Below are 24,640 nucleotides of genomic sequence, written 5' to 3' on the forward strand. Positions count from 1 at the left end.
ATTCTGGTCACCAGGTGGAATCAATTGTTTCTTTGTGGTTTACTCCAGTGGTAGCTCCAAGATACACAGTGGAGCTGGCGTGTGGCTTTGGGGTCACAGTCCTGCTGGTGGTGGTTCTCATTGTCGTTTACCATGTTTATTGGCTGGAGATGGTCCTGTTTTACCGAGCACATTTTGGAACAGACGAAACCATTTTAGGTGAGTAATGGAAGTTTGATGTAAATCTCTATTGTCATCTTTAGAAAAGATGACATTTTGACATTTTGTCTCAACAAAGTCTAGATTTACTGGAAGATTTAATTGGACTATCTTTTGTTTTAGCTCTTACTATTGAAAATGTTCCTAACACATATTATTTTTTTCAATATGGGACTTCATCTAGATTGGCGCTGTCCAAAAAGGAAGTGTAATTTTTTATAATATATCTATTTAACTTAAAATGCTAAAATATTAACATTTTAGCATGTAATTAATATTAACAAAGATATTTTCATCTTATTTTTGGTATTAAAATGCTCCAAAATTCATTATGTATTGTACTTATAGCATATGTCAGTTCAGACTAGCTGCACTTTAAGCGCTAAGTAGTCACTCTTTGTCTCAGAGTGACCCAGGTACCAAAAGCATTAGAATCGCATAGGAATTCATGAACAGCAGAATCTTAAGCTAAACCCTTATTGTGAATTAGAACCTGTATTTAAACAATGTTCCTAAGTTGTTCATGTGCTCATTAAAGTTTAAGAAGCTTGGTTCCAGTATATAATTTCCTGGCGACAAGGATAAAACACTTATAGGTGTAGATTCTTAGACCTGTCACATAAAGATTCCCATTCAGTAGGTTTCTGGAAGAGATACAAAGAACCCATGTTTTTAATGAGAAGTGATTTTAATAATTAGGCAAGTTTGGGAAAGGTTGGTTTATTGACTATAAATATATTTTAATTATAATTATTTTCAGGTATAAGTTAGAACATTCCTAAAACTTTTTTAAATGTATAACTGTAATATATTAGTGAGTAGCATAATAAGACAGTAGAAATATTCTGCATGGTATTAATTACCAGCACCTATTACTGACTATTTGCTGCCTGATTCTGTTAATCCATAGTTTAATGAACCAAACCTCACTTATTCTTCACCATAGAAACTGAACTCAGTGAGGTGGGAGTAGAAGACACATCTGATAAAAATTGCAATTATACCTTGGAACAGTCATTTTGCCTGAAGACCTGTCACAAGTGGGAAATCACATTGAAATCTGTCAGATACTTTATACATGTAAAAAATGAGAATATCTAATTTCTAAAAGTTTGACTTAAGAAAAATATGCAATACTATTGAGAAACTTACCTAAGTTTTATTGAATCTGTGTTCCTTTTTTCTAGATGGGAAGGAATATGATATTTATGTATCCTATGCAAGGAATGCTGAAGAAGAAGAATTTGTATTACTGACCCTCCGTGGAGTTTTGGAGAATGAATTTGGATACAAGCTGTGTATTTTTGACCGAGACAGCCTGCCTGGGGGAAGTAGGTATTTCAGATGAGTACAGGTGATGCTACCTTGAAAGATAAAAGGGGTCACTAGCTTTGGATCATGGATGAAAATCATGGTTCAGCTCTGTGTTGGCATCTTTGGACATTCAGTGACCAAGGATGTGATACAATAGAGACTCTCTAGGAATAAAACTATATTGTAAGATGTAAACTATTCAAATCCAGTTTATAGTATAAATATTTCCCTTGTAAGCTTTAAAAATTTAATTTCAGAGAAATTTGGATGCACAGTGGAATAGAGCTCTTTAACATGCCATAGCTTTAAACATTCCTGTTACTCACATTTAGATTTTTCAGAGGCTTATCTCATCTACATTAATTTGCCAAGAATTTCTTCTACATAGACTGAATTTAAATAAAACATTTTACAAAGACTAAGATTTACTCAATTTTACTAAAAATGAATTGCAGAAGAGAGTGCCTGGAATTTCTCTTTACATTACTCACTAATAATAATTAGAATATTTCCCTTTGGCATTTGCTAATTTCCTTTTCCTCACTTTTGTTTACTAGCAAATTAACACCACTCAATTTTTCCTTTCTCTTGGGTTAGTTTTTTCTTTCCATCAGCTTACACATTCGAGATATAGTTTAAAATTTTACAAAATCCAATGCATTCTATTGAATAGTAGGTTAGAAAGAAAGAAGATAGAATTGCTGAATGTCTTAACATGAAAGTACATTGCAACATCATGGATGGAACTGGAGAGCATTATGTTGAGCGAAATAAGCCAGACAGTGAAAGACAAATACCATATGATCTCACCTTTAACAGGAATCTAAACAACAAAACAAACAAGCAAGAAAAATATGACCAATGACACTCAAATACGGAACAGGATGACAGGGTCCAGAGAGCAGAGGGGACAGAATCACAGGAGAAAGGGGGAAGGACTCACATGAATAAGTATAAAGGACACATGGACAATAATTAAGGTGGCGGGCAGAAATGGGAGGGAGGTGGGAGCACTGGGGGTGGGTCAGGGCAGGGAATATAAAACAGAAAACTGTACTTGAATAAGAATAAAATTAAATAAATAAATAAATAAATAAATAAAAATAAAAAGTACATGCCTAATTTTCAGGTCCATACTCTCACATTCAAAGTAATGGCCCATCTGAATCTGTTTTATGAATACATAAAAGCCTCCCTAAACCCACTGTTAATCTTCAGACTTCTAAAATGCATGTGATGTTGCCAACCTTTGGCACAACAAACTAATTTTTCTTCTCTAAAATATTGTTTACATTAATCACTAATCACTTCATATGTTTTTTAACTATTATATAGATAACTGCAAATAGCCTAAATTTAATTCTAATCTAACATAGACTTACTTGTTTGTCCTCGAGTTGAATTAGCTGGATCACTTATCTCCCCAGCCATCACCCAAAAGTCCAACTTGCTTGTGCTCTGCAGTGGGTATCTCCTTCAGTATGATTTTGCCAGGAAACGATGGCTTGATTCTAGAGTTAAGGATACATTGCACTCATTTTAAGACTTAAAATCATAAATAATTTATTCGTGCATTTGTTCATGTATGCAACTACTCAACAAATATTTCTCTATTGTGTGAGCATTATATACAGATTTATAACATAACAATGATGTAAGACCCTCCAATAGGGGTTGATAGTTCTTTAAAGAATTCAAGTTCTGCATAATTACTCTTGCCTCCTGCTTTGATGTTTGATCCTTGTGACCTTCCAAGTTCTCCCTGCTGTTCTTCCTGGGTCCTCTTTGCCTCTGGGTCTCTTTCCATGTTTACACACGGTCAGCTTCCAGCAATCTGCTTGGAATAGACGATTACTTATTTCTGGATTCTGCTCCAGGCTGCACATGCTATTTTAATTGCACGTTTCCCCCCACTGCCTCTGTATCTGTGAAGATTAAATAACAAAATGAGGGTTTAGGAAAGTATGGTAAGTCATGAACTAGCTTTCCACAACACTAGTGTAGTTCCTGGATTTGGCTTCCATCAGAACCCCAGATAAAGGATTTAACAGTCTCTGATAAGCCACCTGGAGATGGATTAGTCCCAAGAGTTTTCTGACAGAAACTAACCAAAACCCTTGACAACGGAATAAAATTAAGGTGCATTTTCATTTTCTTTATTATTTCTTCTCTTCTGACCTGAAGAAAGCATTTGCCTGGTGGTGAAGGCAGACAGATCAGCCAGCAGCTGCTGAAACACATGGCTTCATCACAATGATCAGAGTTTAAGGAGAAAGATCCAGGGATTAATTTAGCTTACTGAGTAGAGATCAGAATTAGAAAGCTGAGAATGTGATGTAAGCCAAAATGCCATTTAGTTGGCTAGATGGTTTTTAAGTTCCCATTTCGATGGCATTGTAGTCAGGAAGTGTAGGGCAACAGAGAGGGACTTGCAAAAAAATGAGGTCTTGCTCTTGCTGTTCTGTGTTTGTGAAAAATACATTTCTGTGATTTTGACCCTACAATATACATACCAATGAATGCTCACCAGCCATAGAGAGTTGATACATGGACATCTCTGAGGAGAAAGGGCTTTAGATGGGACACAACATGCCACACAGTTTTGAAGAAATTTATTTCAATACAGCCCTTTTATTCCTTAATATACCAAATAATGCTTTTGAAGACTAATGTTATGGAAGCATATTCTTGCTTCAGGCCTGTGTGGAATTATTTTGGTATTAGAATACATGCACGGAGTGACTATTCTTCCTGAGGAGAGTGGCATTTCGTGAACTGAGCGAAAGGATCTAAGGATTAAGTTGTTGAAAGTGTTCTTGGTCAAAACGTTCACCTCAACTCTCAGGCTGATATGCTAAGTTCCCAACACTTGCTCCTCAAACCCCATGCTTTGGGGGAGTTCTTGGCCAACACTAATCCCCCTGGTGTTTTTTTTCCCAGTTGTCACAGATGAGACCTTGAGCTTCATTCAGAAAAGCAGACGTCTCCTGGTTGTCCTAAGCCCCAACTACGTGCACCAGGGAACCCAAGCCCTCCTGGAGCTCAAGGCTGGCCTAGAAAACATGGCCTCTCGGGGAAACATCAACGTCATTTTAGTGCAGTACAAAGCTGTGAAGGAGACGAAGGTGAAAGAGCTGAAGAGGGCTAAGGCGGTGCTCACGGTCATTAAATGGAAAGGGGAGAAATCCAAGTATCCGCAGGGCAGGTTCTGGAAGCAGCTGCAGGTGGCCATGCCTGTGAAGAAAAGTTCCAGGTGGTCTAGAAGTGGCGAGCAGGGTCTCTCCTATTCATCCCTGAAAAACGTATGAAAGGGACAATGAAAGGTGTAACATATCCAAGGGTACTTCGGAAGAAAGAGTCCCTCCTTCTTTATGTCCAATTTATTATTTCACGGACAGGAAACAATTCTGTGGAAGCCTTCCCATAGGGATGAATTCAGGGTGACTGCGTGACTAACTGTTCTGTTTCCTCAGGCAATACTAAGTTCCAGCATGATTGTGCCACCAGTCTGTCACCAATCTCTGATGGCACTATGTTCTTTGCAGGCAAAGACTTGGTTCATACACATTTTTTCTTCTGCATCTTCTATCCCTCTTATTACTTGTCTCTATTCTCTCCCTCCCTCTCTCTCTCTCCCTCTCTCTCTCTCCCTCCTTCTCTCTCTCTCTTCTGCCCCCCTTTTATTTTAACTTTATGGGGCAGCCTTTGGCCCTGGACTGAAAGATCCCTTAAAGATAAGTCGTCTATAAACATCTGTGAACAGGGTCATGAGTTTCCAAATATAGTTTTCTTTTTCTTTTATTATTACTCATCCATTAGAAAGATAAACTGGGTCTAAATTTACTTTACCTGAGAATAATGAGCTCTTTGCTCACTCTGCTATCCCACACACCATCACAGCTGGACTGACATCCACGTAGACAATACAGAGCAGTATTACTGAAACTGTTCCTGTAATTGACTATAGGACTTACCTGCATTTTCTCCTATACCCCTGTGCCTTGTATCTCAGGTAATTGATGTCTTCTTTGTCAACTTGAAAAATATAATGTTTTTATTATAGTAAACTTCTGAGTATCTCTAGCTTGACCCATACTTATTATTCCATCTTCCTTCTCCACTGTAACTTGCTTGTGTCAGTCAGTCAGGGTTTACAGGTGCCGCTACACCTGGCTCCTACTGGTAGGAAACTTCTCTAATGGTGTTAGTGGAGCAAAATAATGCTTTCGGGGCATTTTCTGACTTCTGAAAAAAGGGAAGAACAGGGTGTTTGGCCATTTGTCTTTTAATCTCAGCATTACATAATTAGGAAGGTGATTTCTCCTCATTTGTTTCTGTTTCCCCATTGTAAACTATTGAAGTCAGACTCAGTGACCTGAAGAGTGGCTTTTAGCATTAATATTCTAAGAGAATTAACTGGACCTCTAGTATTTTACCTATTTTGTTCACTACTATAGTTAATACACTCAATCCACACAGGTCAGCTGAAAAATCGTCAATGTAACTTGTTTTAGTTTGTTTTTAGTAAAATTTAACTGTTTTTAAGACTTAGAAAAGTAAAAATTAAGTCCACAGTTTACAGAGTGATAAATATCTGTCATATATGTGTGTAAAATTACATATATGTTTATCTATATTACATATAGATATACATGAATTATATATGTATGGGTACGCATGTATGCACATTTAATTATATTCGTATGTATATATCTACATATACACAAATATATGTATATATGCATATGACTTTAACTAGTCACTAGCACAGTATTACAAACCACTGGAACTCTTGTCCAGTCTTTGCATTATGTTTTTACTGTAGTGCTTTCTATACGTTAATATTTGTGAATTCGCTGATCACAGAGAGGTAGCTGTTGTTAGTTCATGCCTTCCCTAAATTCGTATAAACAACTTACTCCTGCTACAGTTGGTCTGGGGTCTGTTGTGCACAGAGTTTCTATGGTTACTGCTAAGCAGTAGCCATCATTTGATGTTGGTTGATCACTTACTATGTTCTGGACACATACACTTAAAAACTAAACTATGTGAATCTCAGGGCTCCCAGTTCTGGAGAAATCTCTATCTGGACTGTTGAGTTATAAATCAGCCTGAGTATCCTATGAAACACCATAACCTACAACTTAAGGAAACACTTATCCTGTAGTATATTGTTAAGCAATTCTAAAACTATCTCTTACATTAAAAGTCCTTCAGCAGTATTAAAGTATGTAATACATCATTTCCTTATAGAGGATCATTGATCATTTTAAATTGAATATAGCCATGAATTCTTGACTATAAAACTATTCTAGGAGTCATTCTTGGATCTAACATTTTTAGCCTCATTAATGCTTTTTCTTATAACAAACCACAACACCATTTCTAACTATCCTTCACTCACAAGAACAGAGGAAACCTGACTCCAGATTATCTTTGTATATTAAATTCTTCATCAGCTTTAGATAAATTGGCGGGGCGGGGCAGTCCCATCACCAAGGGTCCATTCTTTTTGCACTTTTGGATTCCATATTTATCCCAAATGCTGTTGAGTGTCCCTAGAAACCTCTTGACATCTTTTTTTTTCCTATTTATATTCTTGTTTCTGGTACTGAACTTTTCCAAATGCTAAAATCTAAAGCATCTCAAATGAACATGATATGTCTCATTTTAAGAGAAAACTTTCGAGCTATTTTGTTTGTTTTATGTCCTAGAAGATTCCTAATACTGAGTATTTGAGGGAGATGGAAAAACATATTTTAGAGAGCAGAAAGGAATTGCTCTCTCATGTTAAAAAAATCTCTAAAGTTAAAAAACCTTAATGTTTGGTATATGTGATATAAAGACCTTCAACCAAGTGAACAGAGAACTATGATATACAGGGTATCTAATTACACAATTATTGTGTAAATAAAATTTATTTGATTTTCTTCTGTATGTAACTTAGATGATTCCCCTGGATTCAAATAAAAATCATCCCTTTGTATTGGAGAACAAAAGCACCGCTCCCCTGTTCATCATCCATTTTCTTTCCATAGGTTTTAATAGTTTAAGGTTATCTCTTTTATTTTCTTCATAAACATTTGTATTTTCCATTTGATTTGTAAATTTATTTTTAAAATAAACCATTTATTTTCAGCTTTGAATTTTATTTTGTGCATGTGTTTTATGTCTTTATTTTCATGTTTGGACATAAGAAGTGAGAATAAAAAGAAAGGTACATATGAAATGTTATGTTACACTAGTTAAGTTTTTCTTTCTGAGAAAAATATGAGAAAGATGGGAACTTCATCTCAAGAATATTGGCTTTACATGTGAGTAAAAGACTTAAGTAAAATGAGTTGTTCTAGTATACCAGGTATGTGTGTGTGTGTAATCTGGATAGCCAGAGAGACAGAAAGAGGCAGACAGGGGAAGGGAAGGACAGAGAGAGAAATTCTTTTGAAGAAAAGACGAAGTCTGTTCCTTTTTGTTCAGCCTGGAACTTGGGTAGCTTACAGGAATCTCTTACCTTATATAGGCCTTAATGCAAGCTCAAGGCAGTTGCTTTGGAATGAGACCAATTAATTAATAACCTGATTTTAGTTAAGAAACGATAATTTACATGTGAATAAAAAATGCATTCCTATCACAAATTGAAAAGTTTTTAAAAAGATTTTATTTGTTTATCATTAGAAGGGAAGGGAAGGAGAGAGGGAAAGAAATATCAATGTATGGTTGACTCTTATGCATCCCCCGCTGGGAACTGGCCTGCAACCCAGGCATGTGCCCTGACTGGGAATCAAATCATGGTTGTTTGGTTTGCAGGCCCACCCTCAATCCACTGACCTACACTAGCCAAGGCCCTATCACAAATTAAAAATAAATGAGATAAATATTTGGAAGCACATTTTTTGTATTTTAATAGTAAGTTTATAGTAACAGGGAAGGCTTCTTCCATAACTTTATTCACTTATTTTAAAAATATTTATTGAGTTTCTATAACTGAATTGGTTACATTAGTAAAAATTTTCCTACTGATTTTTTTTTTTACTTGCAAGGCTGTCTCCAAAGAGTACACTTAGGATCAATGAATGAGGGTCATATGGAAACAGATTTCTACTCAGTTAGGAAATAACTTTAAAGCGGAGTTGAACAGTAATGTGTTTCACTGTCTTTGAAGGTAATAGGCCCCAATTACTAGTGTTGTACAGGCAGAAATTAGATGAATTTTATTAAGATTTTGTACGTGGGGTTTTCACATCGGATAAGTGGTGATAATTCTGAAGTATCTTCCAACTCTGGACATATTAAATTACCTTCTGGAACATAGTGGTGACTATTTAGTTTTAATAGCAACAGTTTCAGTATCAGTAGTTTGGTCTTCCTGGTTACCTGGCTATTACTGACCTCCTTAAAATGCTCCAGATACTGTCTTTAGTCATTCACTGACGTCACTAGGTCTTCGATGCCAGTAAAGTCACAGTATGACAGACAAGACATATTCAACGAGTCTGCCTGTTTTCTCTGAAGTATTTTTAACAATGGACTTGGAAATTAAGTGTTTCAGTAATATTTTGTATCTGCATGTATTTTAAACTGAATAGATGAAATTTTTAAAACTTATGACTCTCATAAATTCACATGTTAAGGTGAGTCTCTAAAGTTGCCATCAAAATTTGATTCAGATTCAATCAACATTAGTCCATACTTTATTTTAATATTGTGTTTGCTATACATTTACATTTAGGTATCTCTAATCTGTTTAAAAACCTTCCAAATATTATCTCATATGTATTTTATAGAGGGATACATTCAGACTTAAATATATTAAGAGGAAAAAACAGAGACAAATGGAGAAACCAATATTTGAATTCAGATCAATCTTCCAAAGTAGGTGTCCACCCTTTATTTTTTTACTACACTTCAAGTTTTAAGAGAGACAGAGAGAGACGGACAGGGAGAGAGGCCTGTTGCTCTTTCATACACCAGTAACTCAGCTAAAGGGCAAAATCGCTGTTCTAGTTTAATTGTAGGGGGGTTTCAAAGAGGCTACAAATTTTAAAGGCAGGAGTATTCTGCCTTGACGAGTTTCAAACCAGAAAATGTGAGTTGAAAACCAACTTAGTAAAATACAAGAGAATGGCCTCAACATTCTATAGCCACACATTTTTTGAGCCCAACAAGGAAGATCTAATTTACAACTCCCTCTCCAAATAATCTTCAGTATTAAAAATAATAAATTGCATCCCAGCTATAAAGTTTCGATAATATGTAAGACATTAAAATATTCCATAAAGGATATAATTTGTTTCAAAGTGGTATGTGAAGGCCCCCCTCTGAGAGGCATCCCTACACTCATTCTTCAAAGTCTGGAATTTCACCATACATATCTATTTATTTAACATCGTCCTCTTTCAAATGCCAATCCAGGTTAAATACTAATATATTTTTTAAGAGCCACAGGCTCTTTTTTAGAGGATCTAGATTACTGTTTTGTTTCCAACAGTTTTTATCCCCAGAGGCCATTTTGAAGTGGAAACACACAATTTGAGTGCACGAGTTCTTGTAATCAAGAACTCTCCACATTGTTTTAAAGGTTTATCTGATCTATCCTGAAACAGGAGAAGCAGTAGGCTTCCTACTCACACATTCTCAGGTTTATGAAAGACAGCTACATGGAAGTCCGAGCAGAACTAGGCAGAACAAAGCAGTTGATAAGACATAGGTGAACATTCACACAGCCTCTGAAGATTAGGGAAAATTTAGATTTCTCTTTTAAGATTGAAACAAGAATTACCTAAAACACTCTGCTGCCTTGATAAAACCAGTTAACACTTCTTAAAAATTATTCTTCCAATTTCCCTTCAAAATCATGCTAAATTCACTAATTGGGAAAAACTGATCTGGTAAGGAACATAGCTCCTTCATGCTTGTCAAATTAGTATGATCAATTTCACTGCAAACTTCAGCTTGTCTTCATAGTGTGCAAAGTCTCTAGATCACTGTTTCACCTCTGACCCCAAAGCATAGGTACTCAGCCTCCCGGGGTGTCTGTGGCACCTGTATTCAGAGTTGTCAAGGGCTATCATCTATACACTTGGAATTCTCTTTCTTCAGAAAATAGTATTGTTTAGGCTCTTAAGTCTAACAGTGAGTTAAACACAGAATTTAGCTCAGGAACTTTCCCACTGGGATATGTCCAGTTTTACCTCAGTAACTATTAGAATTGAATGTTTTGCTGGAAGTCTTAATTAATTGACTGGTTCCTACCCATTGTCAATGTGTTTGCCCTTTTAATTTATTGTTAAACCACATCTTCACACACACACATACCCACACACACAAAGAATTTGGGTTGAGAACAAGGTCGATAGTATGAACTGCCTAATGTCTTATCCAAAAATTTTAGGTATCACATATTAAATTGTGTAAATCTTAGAAGATGGTAACTCCTGATTGCTCTTTGCTGATCACACTGTGTCTGGAGTGTTGTGTTCAGTCTCGTTCAAGATACCACTCTTAAGAAACACATACATAAACTGAACATTACATACAGCAAAATATTAAAAGTAGGAAAGAGACTTGATACCATGTCATACAGGTAATAAGATAAAAGTCTTGAGGTTGTTTAATCTAAAGCTGAGAAGCAAAAACAAAAACAATGTGATCACAATGGTTGCAAAGTATTTCAAACATTTAAGGATGCAAACCCGGTACTACCACACAAAAGTGATAGGGAAGAATACTTCAAACCAAGGAATAATTTACAAACTGAGCTGAAATTAGCTGTTCATTTCAGAGGTGGCTAATTTCTCCTTGAAGGTTTACTCATCGCCCTCCCTTTGTATGAGAAACAATGATGAGCTGAAACTTATGTAAGTTTTCACTAGGCATTGTCCTATCTTTCCCTCTTCCTGTAGATACAGTGGAAGCAGTTTTTGACTTCATTCAGAGGAGCCGAAGGATGATTGTTGTCCTGAGCCCAGACTATGTGACAGAAAAGAGCATCAGCATGCTGGAATTTAAACTGGGTGTCATGTGCCAGAACTCCATTGCCACCAAGCTCATTGTGGTAGAATATCGTCCCCTTGAGCATCCACACCCAGGCATCCTGCAGCTGAAGGAGTCCGTGTCTTTTGTGAGCTGGAAGGGAGAAAAATCCAAACACGCTGGCTCTAAATTCTGGAAGGCACTGCGGTTGGCTCTTCCCCTGAGAAGTCTGAGTGCCAGCTCTGGCTGGAATGAGAGCTGTTCTTCTCAGTCTGACATCAGTTTGGACCATGTTCAAAGGAGGAGAAGTCGTTTGAAAGAGCCTCCAGAACTCCAGAGCTCAGGGAGGGCTGTGGGTACCTCTCCAGCCTCAGGCACGATGTCCAAGCACAGAGGAAAGCCTTCTGCAGCTTGTCGCTGCTGTGTCACCTACTGTGGAGGAGAAAGTCACCTTAGGAGCAAGAGCCGGGCAGAGATCCATACCCAGCCCCAGTGGGAGACACACCTCTGTAAGCCTGTTCCCCAAGAGTCAGAAACTCAATGGATACAAAATGGTACCAGATTGGAAACCCCTGCTCCCCAGATTTCAGCCCTTGCTCTTCACCATTTCACGGATTTATCTAATAACAATGACTTTTATATCCTATAATTACTATGTGGTGGGTGGTGGCTGCTGTCTCTACCAGCCCTCTTAGTACCACGCACCTATGGGAATAACTGACATTTTTATCATCTAGTGGACTAACAGATTGTGTCCCCTTTATTGATTTTTAAAAACTATTTATTTCTAGGAGACAAAAGACCCGAAGGATCTGCATCCAGAACTATTGCCTCTAATGGCCTCAGAAGAGCACACTCTTCTTGGCCCCTAGAAGGTTAGTATGTGTGAGTCACCTACAGTCTGATCCTCTATCTTGCCCAGTGGTTTAAAACTGAGCAAAGAATTTTAACGTTTTCTTTGAGTTTGTTAATCAACATCATGTTGTGAGTCAGTCAGGTGTGCTTGGGCTATGACACAGGAGATATATATAGATATATATCTATATATATCTCCTGTGTCATAGGGAACATTACGGAAAGGAGTTTTTTCTGGTGGATGCTGTAGGATGCAGATCAACAGAAACCCTACAGCAGAGTTTCCCTGGGAGAACCAAACACACCTGCAGGGATACGTGGTATCCTCTGCCTCACTGTAAACTAGTGTTCTCTAAACTGCCTAAAGTTGTTAGCATCAATAAAGTTATATTTTCATGTGATTTCATTTGTACTAACACATTTTTACCCTTCTCTCTCTCTCCTCTACTTTTTGTGTCTGTCAAATTTATATCCAAAGAATATTCCATTTCAGAAAATCAAGCTTTGGTTTAGGAATTAGGAAAGTTGAGGTATCTCTTTAGCTTCTTTCTAATGCATATTAGGAGATATCTGAGAAAAAAGTGAGAAAATGTTTTAAATAAAGTAGAAGTTTATGCAGAAATCTCATCATATGTTTAGAACAGACAACAGAAAAATTCAGTATCATTAGGGATTTAGTGTAAGATTTTGTGCGTGAATCCCTCCTTCCCTTTCAAGATTCTGAGAAGGGATCATCAACTTAAGTGCCTATGAGAATTAGTAGGTAACAAAAAGAAAGGAAGCCATTTACTGTGTAAGCATAATATACACGCTCTCCATGTAAGGCCCATGAGCATAGGTACAGAGAGACAGTCACATACTTCACTCTAAACATTTTAGCACAGTCATCGAAGGCAATGGCATTTGACCTCCCAGTCAGAGAGAAAAGAGAGATGGTTTGGTCTGTAGGTAATTGAAGAATATTTATTTTTTTAAAAAAGGGAGCAGCCTCTACTAAACTCCATCTTGGTTTTGTCACTGACTTAGCCACAGTGTTGGCAGATATTTCAGTGTTTAAGAAGAATCTAAAAGTTCAGATTTGTATGTAATATGTCAATTATGAGATGGCTTAAACTTAAAAATAAAAGAGAAAGAAAGCTAAAAACCAACAAAAATACATGAACACGTACATAGTCAGCCTGAGGGCCACTAGTTTGTCACTTCAGAACTAGAACATTTACCCAAACAACATCAGTCCAAGTGCAGATTCAAGTGTCCCTGGCAATATTAAGATGGCAGAAGACAAGGGAATAATGGGAGATGCTTATTTCCTTTCTAAATTGAAGACATCTAAACCCTCAGAATAAGGCTGGTTTGACCTAACACTCCATTAGAGGAGAAAAGGCTAAAAATAGTGAAAATAGTGTGCCTTTCATCTACTCTGTAGAGGTTTCCTGTCTGGTGGGTCTACTGTAAGAAAAAAATAGGAGTACAATCTCCTTCTCCTGAAAAGTAACAAAATCTAAAAAGCTAAAGACCATGCCAGCCATGAGCAATCGACACGTTAGTCTAGGCTGCTAGTGAGTGACGGCCCAATGAGTGTCAGTCAGCCTCTCCCAGGCTCTTATTGTGAATGCCGGGTAAAGAAAGAAACCACCATTTTTCTCTCAGCATTTCTTTTTTAAAAAAATTTACTTATCTTAATTGTTGTTCAAGTACAGTTTTCTGTCTTTTACTCCCATCCCAGTCCACTCCCCCAGTGCTCCCTACCTCCCTTCCATTTCCACCCCCCTTAGTTTGTGTCCATGTGTCTGTCCTTCATATTTGTTCCTGTAAACCCTCCCCCTTTTCCCCTGAAATTCCCTCCCCTCTCCCCTCTGGATACTGTCAGCCTTCTCTTAGAGAAAAAGCAGATCCCTTCTCTGTTGAAACAAGTAACTAGTAGGTCATTTTCCTGTTAAAACAAGAAGATGAAATAATAAGAACCCTCCAGAGTAAATGTGACTCATCGTGGAACTTCTAATGAGAAGCAACAGGCCACCCGATCTAAAGGCCAGCAGGAGATGACTGAACACAGCCCATGGTTTATGTTGCATTCTTTGCTGAAGCGATTATTTCATTTCTGATGTGTGTTCAAGCATATTCACTTGGAAAACAGCAGTTTCCCTCCAAATCTGATAATGAAAGTTACTCAATATCCTAAGAAGGAGGAGAATGCTTTTGCCCATAATCAGCTTTATTCCTGAATTATTTCAGTGAAGAAAAATAAATAAAAGGACTATTGACAGATGTACAAAAATAAAACATGAGCTCTTTCTTATTATGAATAAGTAGTGAGATAATTCTGGTGTTCTCAACATAGATAATAGTAAGCACTATAAAGTCATGGTTTTGAGCATTAGCTCTATAGGGATCAGAAAAATAACACTTTCCCCATACTTTTATTGCAGGGAGAAATGCGAAGAGGTTATGTTATTGGTCCCTAACCCAACATTCTGCAATTGAATGGAATATCCAGTGTCATATATTCCAATGAGGCAAATAATAATAAAAATTTATCATGGCTCATGTAAATTTATAATGGAAACGGTAGGATTGTAAGTTAAATGGATATTATTTACATAGGAGTACCACCTATGTGAGAGCACAAGTTTGAAGGCAAGTAGAGAAGAAAGTGAGTTCTGCTTCTCTCCTGTGTGATCATGTGCTAGCTGGAGCTCAATCTTCTGCTAGCTAAATAAGGATAAGATAGTTAACCTCGCTGGATTTTGTGGGCATTAAAAAAATACAATGCATGTAGGGGCTTAACACAGTACCTGGAGCATTGTAATTACTAAGTAAGTGGTGCCCAGTACTATACCCATAGTAAAATCATTGTTTATAGTTGCATAAACTTACTTTTGTATAATAATCTTTAGTTAAGAAATTTATTTTACATACATCACTATTTTTTACTCTAACAAAATGCACAAAAGTACAGAACAAGAACTTATTATCCAAGTTATGTGACTTTTTTAATGACACTCAGGCAATTAGTGATAAGCTTGAGCCTCTAATCTAGAAATATTATATGTGATCCAGTGCCAATTCTAGAATTATTCCTCTAAGATTCAAGTGGAAGTGTTTCTCTTACAAAGCCACCCAATTATGACTATTTAATCTGAACTGTTTTGCATTAAAATAAAAATGGCAGTTAACATAAACCCACACACAGCTGATTTAATGTCCTATCAGTCGTCTGATGTGTTGTCTGGCCCTGCCATTGTATGATTTTATATAATTCAATTTTTAATATTAAAACATTTGTCTAAACATTTTAAAAGTAGAGTCATTTTATGCCTTCTGGGCTCTATGATTATGCTGTAATTTTAATGCCAAAACAAATAATTTGTATTTGTCTGAAGAAAAAATAAAAATATGTTCGGCATGTACCTTGAAAAACAGATTTAATCTCCCAGCAGCTGTGATTTACACTGAGCTTCAGTTATCTCCTCTTATAACTAGTAAAATCTCTAGTAATAATATATCCACTTCCAGTGTGAAGAGTTGAAGCAGTTGGTGAGACTAATGTTCCTGCACTAATGTTCATGAAGAGTCATGAATAGTAAATTGAGCTAATCATAAAGAAGGCACAGAAGGACAAACAATCCCTTTGGCAATTGTTTCAAACTTTTGTGTGTCTAAGAATCATTAGGGGGCATCTTACAAAGAAGATCCCTGGGGAAGCCCCTATCCCAGAGGGGCTGATTTATTAGGTACAGGGGATTGCCTAGGAGTCTGCATTTTAATACCATGCCTTTGATCATTTAGAGAAAGTGCTCCAGGAGTCAAACTACTACCTTTGAGAATTCTTTCAAACCTTTGCCCATATTATTTACATTATTATTCAGGTTATAAGAGGGGGAGGGCTTTATTAGAGAGTCTGGTTCAAGCTTTTTTAAAGTGTATTCCATTATGCATCCACATCATATCCATTTGGGGTTAACATTCAAATGCATATTTATTGACCCCATGCAAGATCAACTAAATGAGACTTTCTAGAGTGGGGCAGATTTGTACTAGGAATAAACCTCCCAGGTGATTATAATGCACAAAAAGTTTAAGAACCATTAATTTTTATTTATTTTTAACTCCTCTTTTACCCTTGTAGGCTCTGATTTTCTCCAGCCAAGGAGGACTACGAATCATCCTTTTAACATGGTGTTTACAGGCAATAGATAAGAATGTAGGGCATGTTTAGCCCTCGGAGTTCCCTCAGCACCAGGATACGGTTGACTAGAAGGGTGGTTACTAGAGTGTATTTTTAATGTATGAAACATCAAATTCTGACATCTGGAATCTGGCAGGATTGTTGTAACCATCATATGTGTTGATCAGATGAGATAAGCCCTCTTGTACTAACAAAGAACCCCAATATTTCAGTAGCTTCATATATCAAGACTTATTTCTTATTTATGTTGTATGTCCATCATAGGGGCCTACTTTTTTGTAGCTTTGCCATCTGAAGTGTGTGACTTCCTGCTATTCTATGCTCCAGCCTAAATATAGCACTTATTACTCTCCCTTGCAATTAATTTATTATCTGAAACTACCTATGAGTACTAATCTAGTCATAGAGAAAGTAGTCATACACAGCACTGCCATTTTTTTAAGAATGAGATATTAAGATTGCCTGAAAAGACAAAAAACATTCAAACAGATATGTCACATACTTCTATAATAAAGGAATAAAAGGTCTTTGCTGCCAGCAACCCACCTCAGTTTGCCAAAGGGTCAAGTTAGCTTGCTATAGAAAAAAAAGAGTATACAGAAAAAAGCAGACCTTGTATATAAATATTCCCCAAAGAAAAGTTGTTGAAAGAATGTACACTAATAATTTCAGCTTCTGGTTAAAAGAAAACATTCTTAAAAATTAGAATTTCTGTATTTGGTTAATTTCCAGTCACTGGCTTATTTAGTTCTCTAAGAAAGTGATGCTAAAACTATCTGCCAATGAGCCATTACATTTTTGAATATCCAGGGGGCCTCAGAAGAATTGAAGACATTTAGAACACAGCAGAGCATGTAACATGATCATTAGGAAGTATCACTTGACCCATATATTTGGAGAGCTAAATAGGGAACTCAAACCGAACATGCTGAAACTCACATGAAAAATGAGACAAGTGCAAGTTTGGGGATTATGAAGTCCACAACTATCTATGCATCTGCTCTCTCTGTGATTTGAATTCTATGTTTGTATTAAACATTTGAATTTTTATATGACTTTAATGTTGTGCAGTATCATTTGATCATGCAGAAAAACTCATTTTGTGCTGGTGAAGATTGTAGCTTAAGGAACCATGATCCATGTTCATAAGTTACAATGTTGAACAGAGAAAAAAGTTTATTTTCTAATGCAGTGAAGAAATAATGGACATACTCAAAATTCCTTAGAGAATAATGTACATGTTTTTCTTTTGGACAACTCAAAACACTTAAAAATATTTAAGTGGAAAGCCTGGCCCTTTTAATGGGCCCATGGGATAAAAGCAGAAAGATTCCAAAATAGACTGAACTCAGATCACGAGTTATTTTTATTCTACTCTAAGTGATGGGAATTTTAGTACTCCATAGCTTTATTGGAACAAAAAAATAAGATCAAATATTATATTATTTATTTTTCATTTAAAATGCAGAGATATTCATAACAACTTATTAATTTTCTATTGTCAAAATGGTGCCACATACTTGCAATTAATTTATAACTCAGTAGCAGGTTTTGAAACACCTTGCGTAAGTTGGTCTTAACCAGAATTGGACATCACCTTTTAAAACATCGCACATTTGTGGGGCACCCTCCATACTACTAAACCTCCCCAAGTGATTCGGCTGTGCACTCTTGTAAAGGATAACTGCCTAAGTCACTTTATAACATTCGCACATGCTTCACTGAAGACTCAAAGATGACGTATTTTAAATTTTGAAGGAAAAGGTAAAAACAAAATCTGATATTCTAGGCAGTATTTTTTTACAAATGCAAAACTTAAAACCCATGGTCAAAAACTAAGATTTGAGTTCTTTATTTTCATGTCTTATAAAATTGCTTAATATATGACAAAAACAACATATGGATAATAACATTATAAAATAATCAATGCAGTTACTCAGCTGGGTAGCCATCAGAGTCCATAATGCTAGTATTTATTACATTGATGTTATCAGTCACTTAAAATAAAATAAAGTATTGAAGATATAATAACTTGGGTGTAAGCAAAGACAATTAGATGACTGCTAAGAAGAGCCAGAAGAAAAAAAGGGAGAATAAACAAACCCATTCCCTCATTCACAAACCTAAGTAATGTAAAATAGAAGAAAGATTATGTAAAAATTCTCAAATATTAAACTGTACATCTAAACTGTGGAGTGGGCACCAGGTTTGGGGGGATACATTTGTATAATCACTTCTATTACAATATAGTGGGAAATATAAAATTGATATTAAATATTAAAATTAACATTGTGAAACATATTAAATTGGAACTAGAAGACCTGAATTGGACTACCAGTATTTTACTTACTGTGTGACTTTTAATCAGACATTTTTATTCTCAAGTTCTCAATTTCTTCATCTATAAAATGGGAATAATATAATATCTACCTCATTGGATTATTGTAAGGGTGAAATTATATAATAAATGTGAAACTCTAAGATCTGTAAATTACATGGTTGGTGGTGAGTGGTGGTATTATTATTATTTTTTATTATTGTTGTTGTTATTATTACATTAAAAAAGCTAGAAGGAGAAGACAAGGTCCAAGAAAAATTCCTTAACCTGCTGACTGCAGGGGTCCTTTCCAGAACATACAGTCTGTAATTTTTTATAATCTACAAATTAGGAACTAGATAATATAATTTCATATAACTCTAAAGGCTGCAGATTACAAAAAAAAGAAATAATAAGAAGTAGAAAAATAACTGCATTTGTTTTATATTTTCTTATAAAAATTACAGCACAACAACTCAAAACAAGCATTGGTTACTTTTCATTTTCTGTGCATCGGAGACTTGGTTGGAGTGCTTGCTCAGTTACTCATGGGGTTGCTATCAGACTGCTGGCTGGGGCTGCAGTCGTCTGAAGGTTTGACTGGGCCTGTGGGATTCACTTCCAAGTGCAGGCGCCTGGGGATTCATAGGAACTCTGGTCCTTTGTCTCATAGACCTCCCATAGGGCCGCTTGAATATCCTCATAACACATTAGCCAGCTTTTCTAAGAGCAAGAGATCCAAGAGAGAGAAATAGAGAAGGTGTGAGAAGAGAGAGAGAGAGAGAGAGAGAGAGAGAGAGCAAGCACAAAGTGAATTGGCTGTGCCCTCTATGACCCAGTCTCCACAGTGGCAAGTCATTACTTGTGCAACATGCTGTTGGTCAGAAATGAGTCCCCGGGTTAAGCCCATACTCAAGAGAAGGGGAGATCAGCTCTACCTCTTAAATGGAGTAGTACCAAATAATCTGTGAACATGTTTTAAAGCGAGTACTGTAACATAGACCACCAGTTACAGTAGGTCCTCCCATAGCCACAGGTTCTTCATCTACAAATTCAATCAACTATGGTAGAAAATATTTGGAGGGGAAAAAGTTATGTTAATGATGTGCACTATGTAGTTAGTTCTATGATAGCTATGTCTGTTTTGAGCACACACAGACTTTTTCTTGTCATTATTCCATAAACAATACCGTATAACAATTATTTACATAGTGCATACATTGTATTAGATGTTATGAGAAACCTAGAAATGATTTACAGTGTATGGGAAGATGTGCATAGGTTACATGTAAATTTTACATCATTTTACGTAAGGGACTTGAGCATCTGTGGATTTCTCATATGCAGCATTCCTGGAACCAATCTCCCCCCAATATATAGGGACAACTGTGTTTTTTCAGTTGAATAAATTGAGGTCCAGAAAAGGAAAGTGACTGGTCCTTAACCTTCTTAACTCCACCTCTAACCTGGTAAGCTAACTTCCTCTAGTGGTCCCACAGCTCAAAGGAGAGACAACTGTCTTGCTCTGGACAGGACATTTCTTCCTGGTGAAAGATTACAGAATTGCAAAGGATTACATCACTTCCAGTCCTGGTATCTCTGTCTCTTTCTCTTTGGCTCTTTCTTTTTAACTACCTCTGCTCCCCCATCCCTTCATTCTATTGTACTGGATGAAGAGGCAAAAAGACTCTTGAAAACCAGATGGGTGAGGTAAATGAAGCTGGATAGCCACATTTCTGGTCTGGAGTTTGAGAATTAAAATAGAGCTTCTTTTCTGGGTTCACCTCTAAAGAGATTGGAAGTGAATGTTCATTCTCAAAAACAGCCAATGTGAGTGGAAAGATGAGCAGGTAACTTCTTCCTCTGGCGTTATCCAGGTTTTGTCTTAGCTCTGACTGCCGTGGGTATATATTAATCATTAAGTCATTTCTCCTCTGTGTCTCAGACTTTGAGCCCCCAAAATGGATGAGGTTGAACTAGAAATTCTGTAGGATGTTATAATTCTATGCTTTGATTCACTGAGTAATATTTAAATAGCCCTTGCTCCTCTTCACATACACACACCAGCACCCAGGGTCTAGTGACATAGAAAAATCATTTAAAAGGTACAATACTTCTACTCAAGGAATCATAAATAACATTTTTATCTGTTTAGACCTAGTTTCTGTAGCATGCATTTCTCACTTGTTGAGCTAACAGCTAACTTCTGTTCTCCAGTATCTGTTGTTTTCTCTCTCTCTCTTGTCTCAGGCTGGTAGCCCCAGACAGTAAGAAGTTTACAAAAAGCCTGTCCATAGTTGAACTCTGATGCCTTCAACTTCTCTAAATCCATTTTAATCTCAATTTCCAAGGTCAATATTTTGTGAATTCGATTGAAAAAAAAATGTAACCTTATTTCTTAACTTCTTCTTTTGCCCTTATCTTTTACCCATATGACCCCCAAGCAATCTTCCTATGGTGATATATGCTCATATATTTCATCATGCCCAGTAAATAAATGAGTGAATGGAGCTTTGTTTTGAAATCGCATAGTGCATAAATAGCAGAATCTCTGGAGTGAAAATATCTGAGTTGTGATTCAAACTATAATTCTTTTATTGTGAGACCTTGAGTAAAGCACTAACTGTGCCATAGGTTCCCCACCAATGCAACTTAAGAATCACTATGTGACTTTCTTACATTCTTGGGGTTGGTGTGATAATAACAAAGCAAAACTTTCCTGTGTCTCCCAAGATACAATGCATGATTCCTTCCAAGTAATCTATAGCTTAGGAAATTTAATCCTTCCTAAGTGCATAAGGTGTTAGTGGAACTGCACGAAGTAAACATGAATCTCAGAGATCTCTTCTCCCATTCATTCCGAGTCAATTGCTTGCCAAGTGTTGTTGATCCTACTTCCAAAAAGTCCAAAAATTCTTCTCTTCTTTTCTCCTTGAAAACTGTAAGAATTTAAGCTACATAAACGATAAGCATTCTATTTTCTGAACATGCCACGTACTTTTGTGCCCTCTATGCCTTTGCTAATGTTACTTCTGCTTGGAATGCCCACTCTTCTCCCCCTCCACCTGAGGGCTCTTTCAGTGCTTCACGGTCAGCTCAAATGTTCTCAAGCCTATGCAACTTTCCCAGGCAGAGTTGGATACTCCTTCCTATGCACTTGTATTTCTCATACTTCCTTTATTTTAATTACAAATTTTTAGAAATCTCTTATACCTGATATTCTGTAAGTTTCTATGGGGAGATAACTATATATTGAATTTCTAATCTGAGCACTTAACATTATGACTAGCATATAACAAAATTTTCATGAACGTTTCCTTAAATAAATTAATTATCATGACCACTGTTACTATGAACAAAGTAACAGAACCTGGCTTCTTTCTTTCTTCCATCCCCCATCCATTATAGATGCAACAATTTCCGAAGCACCGCTTTAACCGTTTGCTCGACACTGTATAAAATGAATGCCAGTATTGAATCCTGGGGCTCCCAACACCACATCCAGAGCCGCTAAATTTAGCCCTTGGCATTGCTCAGAGACAGATGATCCATGACTACGTAGGGGTAAAAAGAGCCCCATCTGTGCCATGCTTGGCCAGGCCACCACCCTCCCATTAAGGACCCCCATCCCTGCTCCACTTTATCTGCAATAGCAGCTGATGCTGGAATCAGCATCATACTCATGGGCAGATGTTCTGCCTGTGAGCTTGCTATTAAATAGACTCAGAATGACAGGACCCAGAGATGATAAACATTCTCTACCTATAGTGTACCATAGAGTATTTCTGGCTAACAAATTGCAAGCAAAAAAAAAAGATGTCTGTTTACTGTTTGAAAATCCAGATGGCATTGGAAAAATAAAATAAGTACTGTGTTGATTCAGGATCAATTGGTAATTAAGAGATCAGTTCTTTCAGGTCTCAGAGATTGGCATGGGCTCTTCTGCTGCCTCCTGTCCTAAACACCCATGCCTGCCCAGCCCTCCTTCTCTCCCAAGCCCTGCCCTCTCCTTTCTCCCTCTCAGAACCTTCCTGCCACCTTGTCAGGCCTTGCTGCTCCAATCTCTGGAGCATAACCCATTCTACCAGCCTGTGAGCAACAGCAGAGAAAAAAATTATATATTTTCTTGTCCCTATTAACTCTGAGGTGAGCAAAGAATTTTAATTTGGACCATGGGGGAACTCGAGCACTTCCAGGCCAGCCAGTGTAGCAACCAGATCGGTTCCAAGTTCTTGGAAGTAATCAGTGATGAGCGTGACACCCACCCCCCTGGTACCTACCACAAGGACAGCAACCTACAGCTAGATCACCATGTATTTATTGCAACAAAGCTTCATGCTGCCTTGGTGGATCTAGAACCTGGGGCCATGGTCTCTGTTTGCTGAGGTCTTTTTGGCCAGATTTTCAGACCAAACAATTTTGTTTTTGGTCAGTCTGGGGCAGGCAACAATTGGGCCAAAGGGCACTATAGAGAGGGGTATGAGCTGGTTGATTCAGTACAGGACATGTTGCACAAGGAGGCTGAGAGCTGTGACTGCCTGCAGGGTTTCCAGCTGACCCATGTGCTGGGGGGAGGCACAGCCTCTGGAATGGGCACATGTTCATCAGCAAGATTTGTGAAGAGTATTCTGTTGAATCATGAGCAACTTCAGTGTGGTACCTTCCCCTCAAGTGTCTGACACTGTGATTGAGCCCTACAACATCACCCTCTCTGCCTGTCAGTTGGTAGGGAATACTAACAAGACCTACTGCACTGATAAAGAGGCCCTTCACAACATCTGCTCCCACACCCTCAAGCTGACCACGCCCTCAAGCTGACCACACCAACCTATGAGGACCGGAACCAGCTTGTCTCCACCACCTTGAGCAGTGTCACCACCTGCTTCCACTTCCCTGGCCAATTCAATGCTGACTTATGCAAGCTGGCAGTCAGAATGGTACCCTTCCCATGCTTCCACTTCTTCATGCCTGGCTTTGCCCCTTCTATCCAGCCGTGGAAGCCAGTAGTCTTCAGCCCTCACTGTAGCTGAACTCACCCCTTAGGTATTTGATGTCAAGAATGTGACAGCTGCCTAAAATCCCTGCCATGGCGGGAAGCTCACCGTAGCTGCTGTTTTCCAAGGACAGATGTCCACGAAGGAGGTGGAGGAGCAGATCTCAATGTGCAAAACAAGAATAGCAGCTACTTTGTGGAATGGATCCCCAATGATGTCAAGACAGCTGTGCGATATCCCGCCCAGTGGCTCGAAAACGACAGTCACCATCATTGGCAACAGCATGGCCATTTGGGAGCTGTTCAAGTACATCTCAACGCAGTTTACTGCCCCGTTCCACCAGAAGGCCTTCCTGCACTGGTACATGGGTGAGGGCATGGATGAGATGTGGTTCACCAAGGCTGAAATCAAGATGAACAGCCTTCTCTGAGTAGCAGGATGCCACTGCAGAAGAGAAGGATTTTGGCAAAGAGGCTGAAGAAGAGGCCTAAGGCCACTTTGGTCATTCAGGCTTCTCAATTCCCTCTGCTTTCTTCCTCAACCGCCTCTTTTCTTTCCTGCAGAATGTGCTAGAACAGTGCCTGACACATAATAAACACTCTATAAATATCTGTTTGTTGAATGTCTCCTCTCTGTTTCTACTCTGGGAAATCTTTATTTCTGCCATTGTGGGTAACCCTGTATTTCCTTCTGCTGCTCATTCCTCCCATGTGCCTGTTAGTATTTCCCTATTTTCAAGATAATTCCCCAAGATAATGAGTCTCATCCAAATTCCATGTAGAACTGTGCTAAAAATGCCAT

General features: G+C 37.7%; 1 protein-coding gene and 1 pseudogene across 4 annotated transcripts in view; both read left to right on the top strand.

Annotated features, from left to right (window-relative positions):
- Positions 1 to 12,466, top strand: part of IL1RAP (interleukin 1 receptor accessory protein) — a 142,685-nt gene extending 130,219 nt beyond the window's left edge. For 2 of the 4 annotated variants that reach the window (XM_037039213.1, XM_037039299.1), the window contains 3 exons: positions 49 to 198; positions 1,386 to 1,529; positions 11,415 to 12,466. In XM_037039213.1, coding sequence (XP_036895108.1) covers positions 49 to 198; positions 1,386 to 1,529; positions 11,415 to 12,133 — 1,013 coding nt within the window. In that variant the 3' untranslated portion in view covers positions 12,134 to 12,466. Of the gene's footprint in view, positions 1 to 48; positions 199 to 1,385; positions 1,530 to 4,452; positions 7,497 to 11,414 lie in introns of those variants that run through there. The other 2 variants (XM_037039364.1, XM_037039432.1) reach the window with 2 other exon arrangements.
- Positions 12,467 to 23,017: 10,551 nt separating this feature from the next.
- LOC118983324 (tubulin beta chain-like) lies at positions 23,018 to 24,332 on the top strand (annotated as a pseudogene).
- The last annotated feature ends 308 nt before the right edge of the window (positions 24,333 to 24,640 follow it).

The sequence above is a fragment of the Sturnira hondurensis genome, unplaced genomic scaffold (genome assembly GCF_014824575.4).
Source record: "Sturnira hondurensis isolate 20B ecotype Veracruz unplaced genomic scaffold, ASM1482457v3 Scaffold0000396, whole genome shotgun sequence".
Taxonomy (NCBI): Eukaryota; Metazoa; Chordata; class Mammalia; order Chiroptera; family Phyllostomidae; genus Sturnira; species Sturnira hondurensis.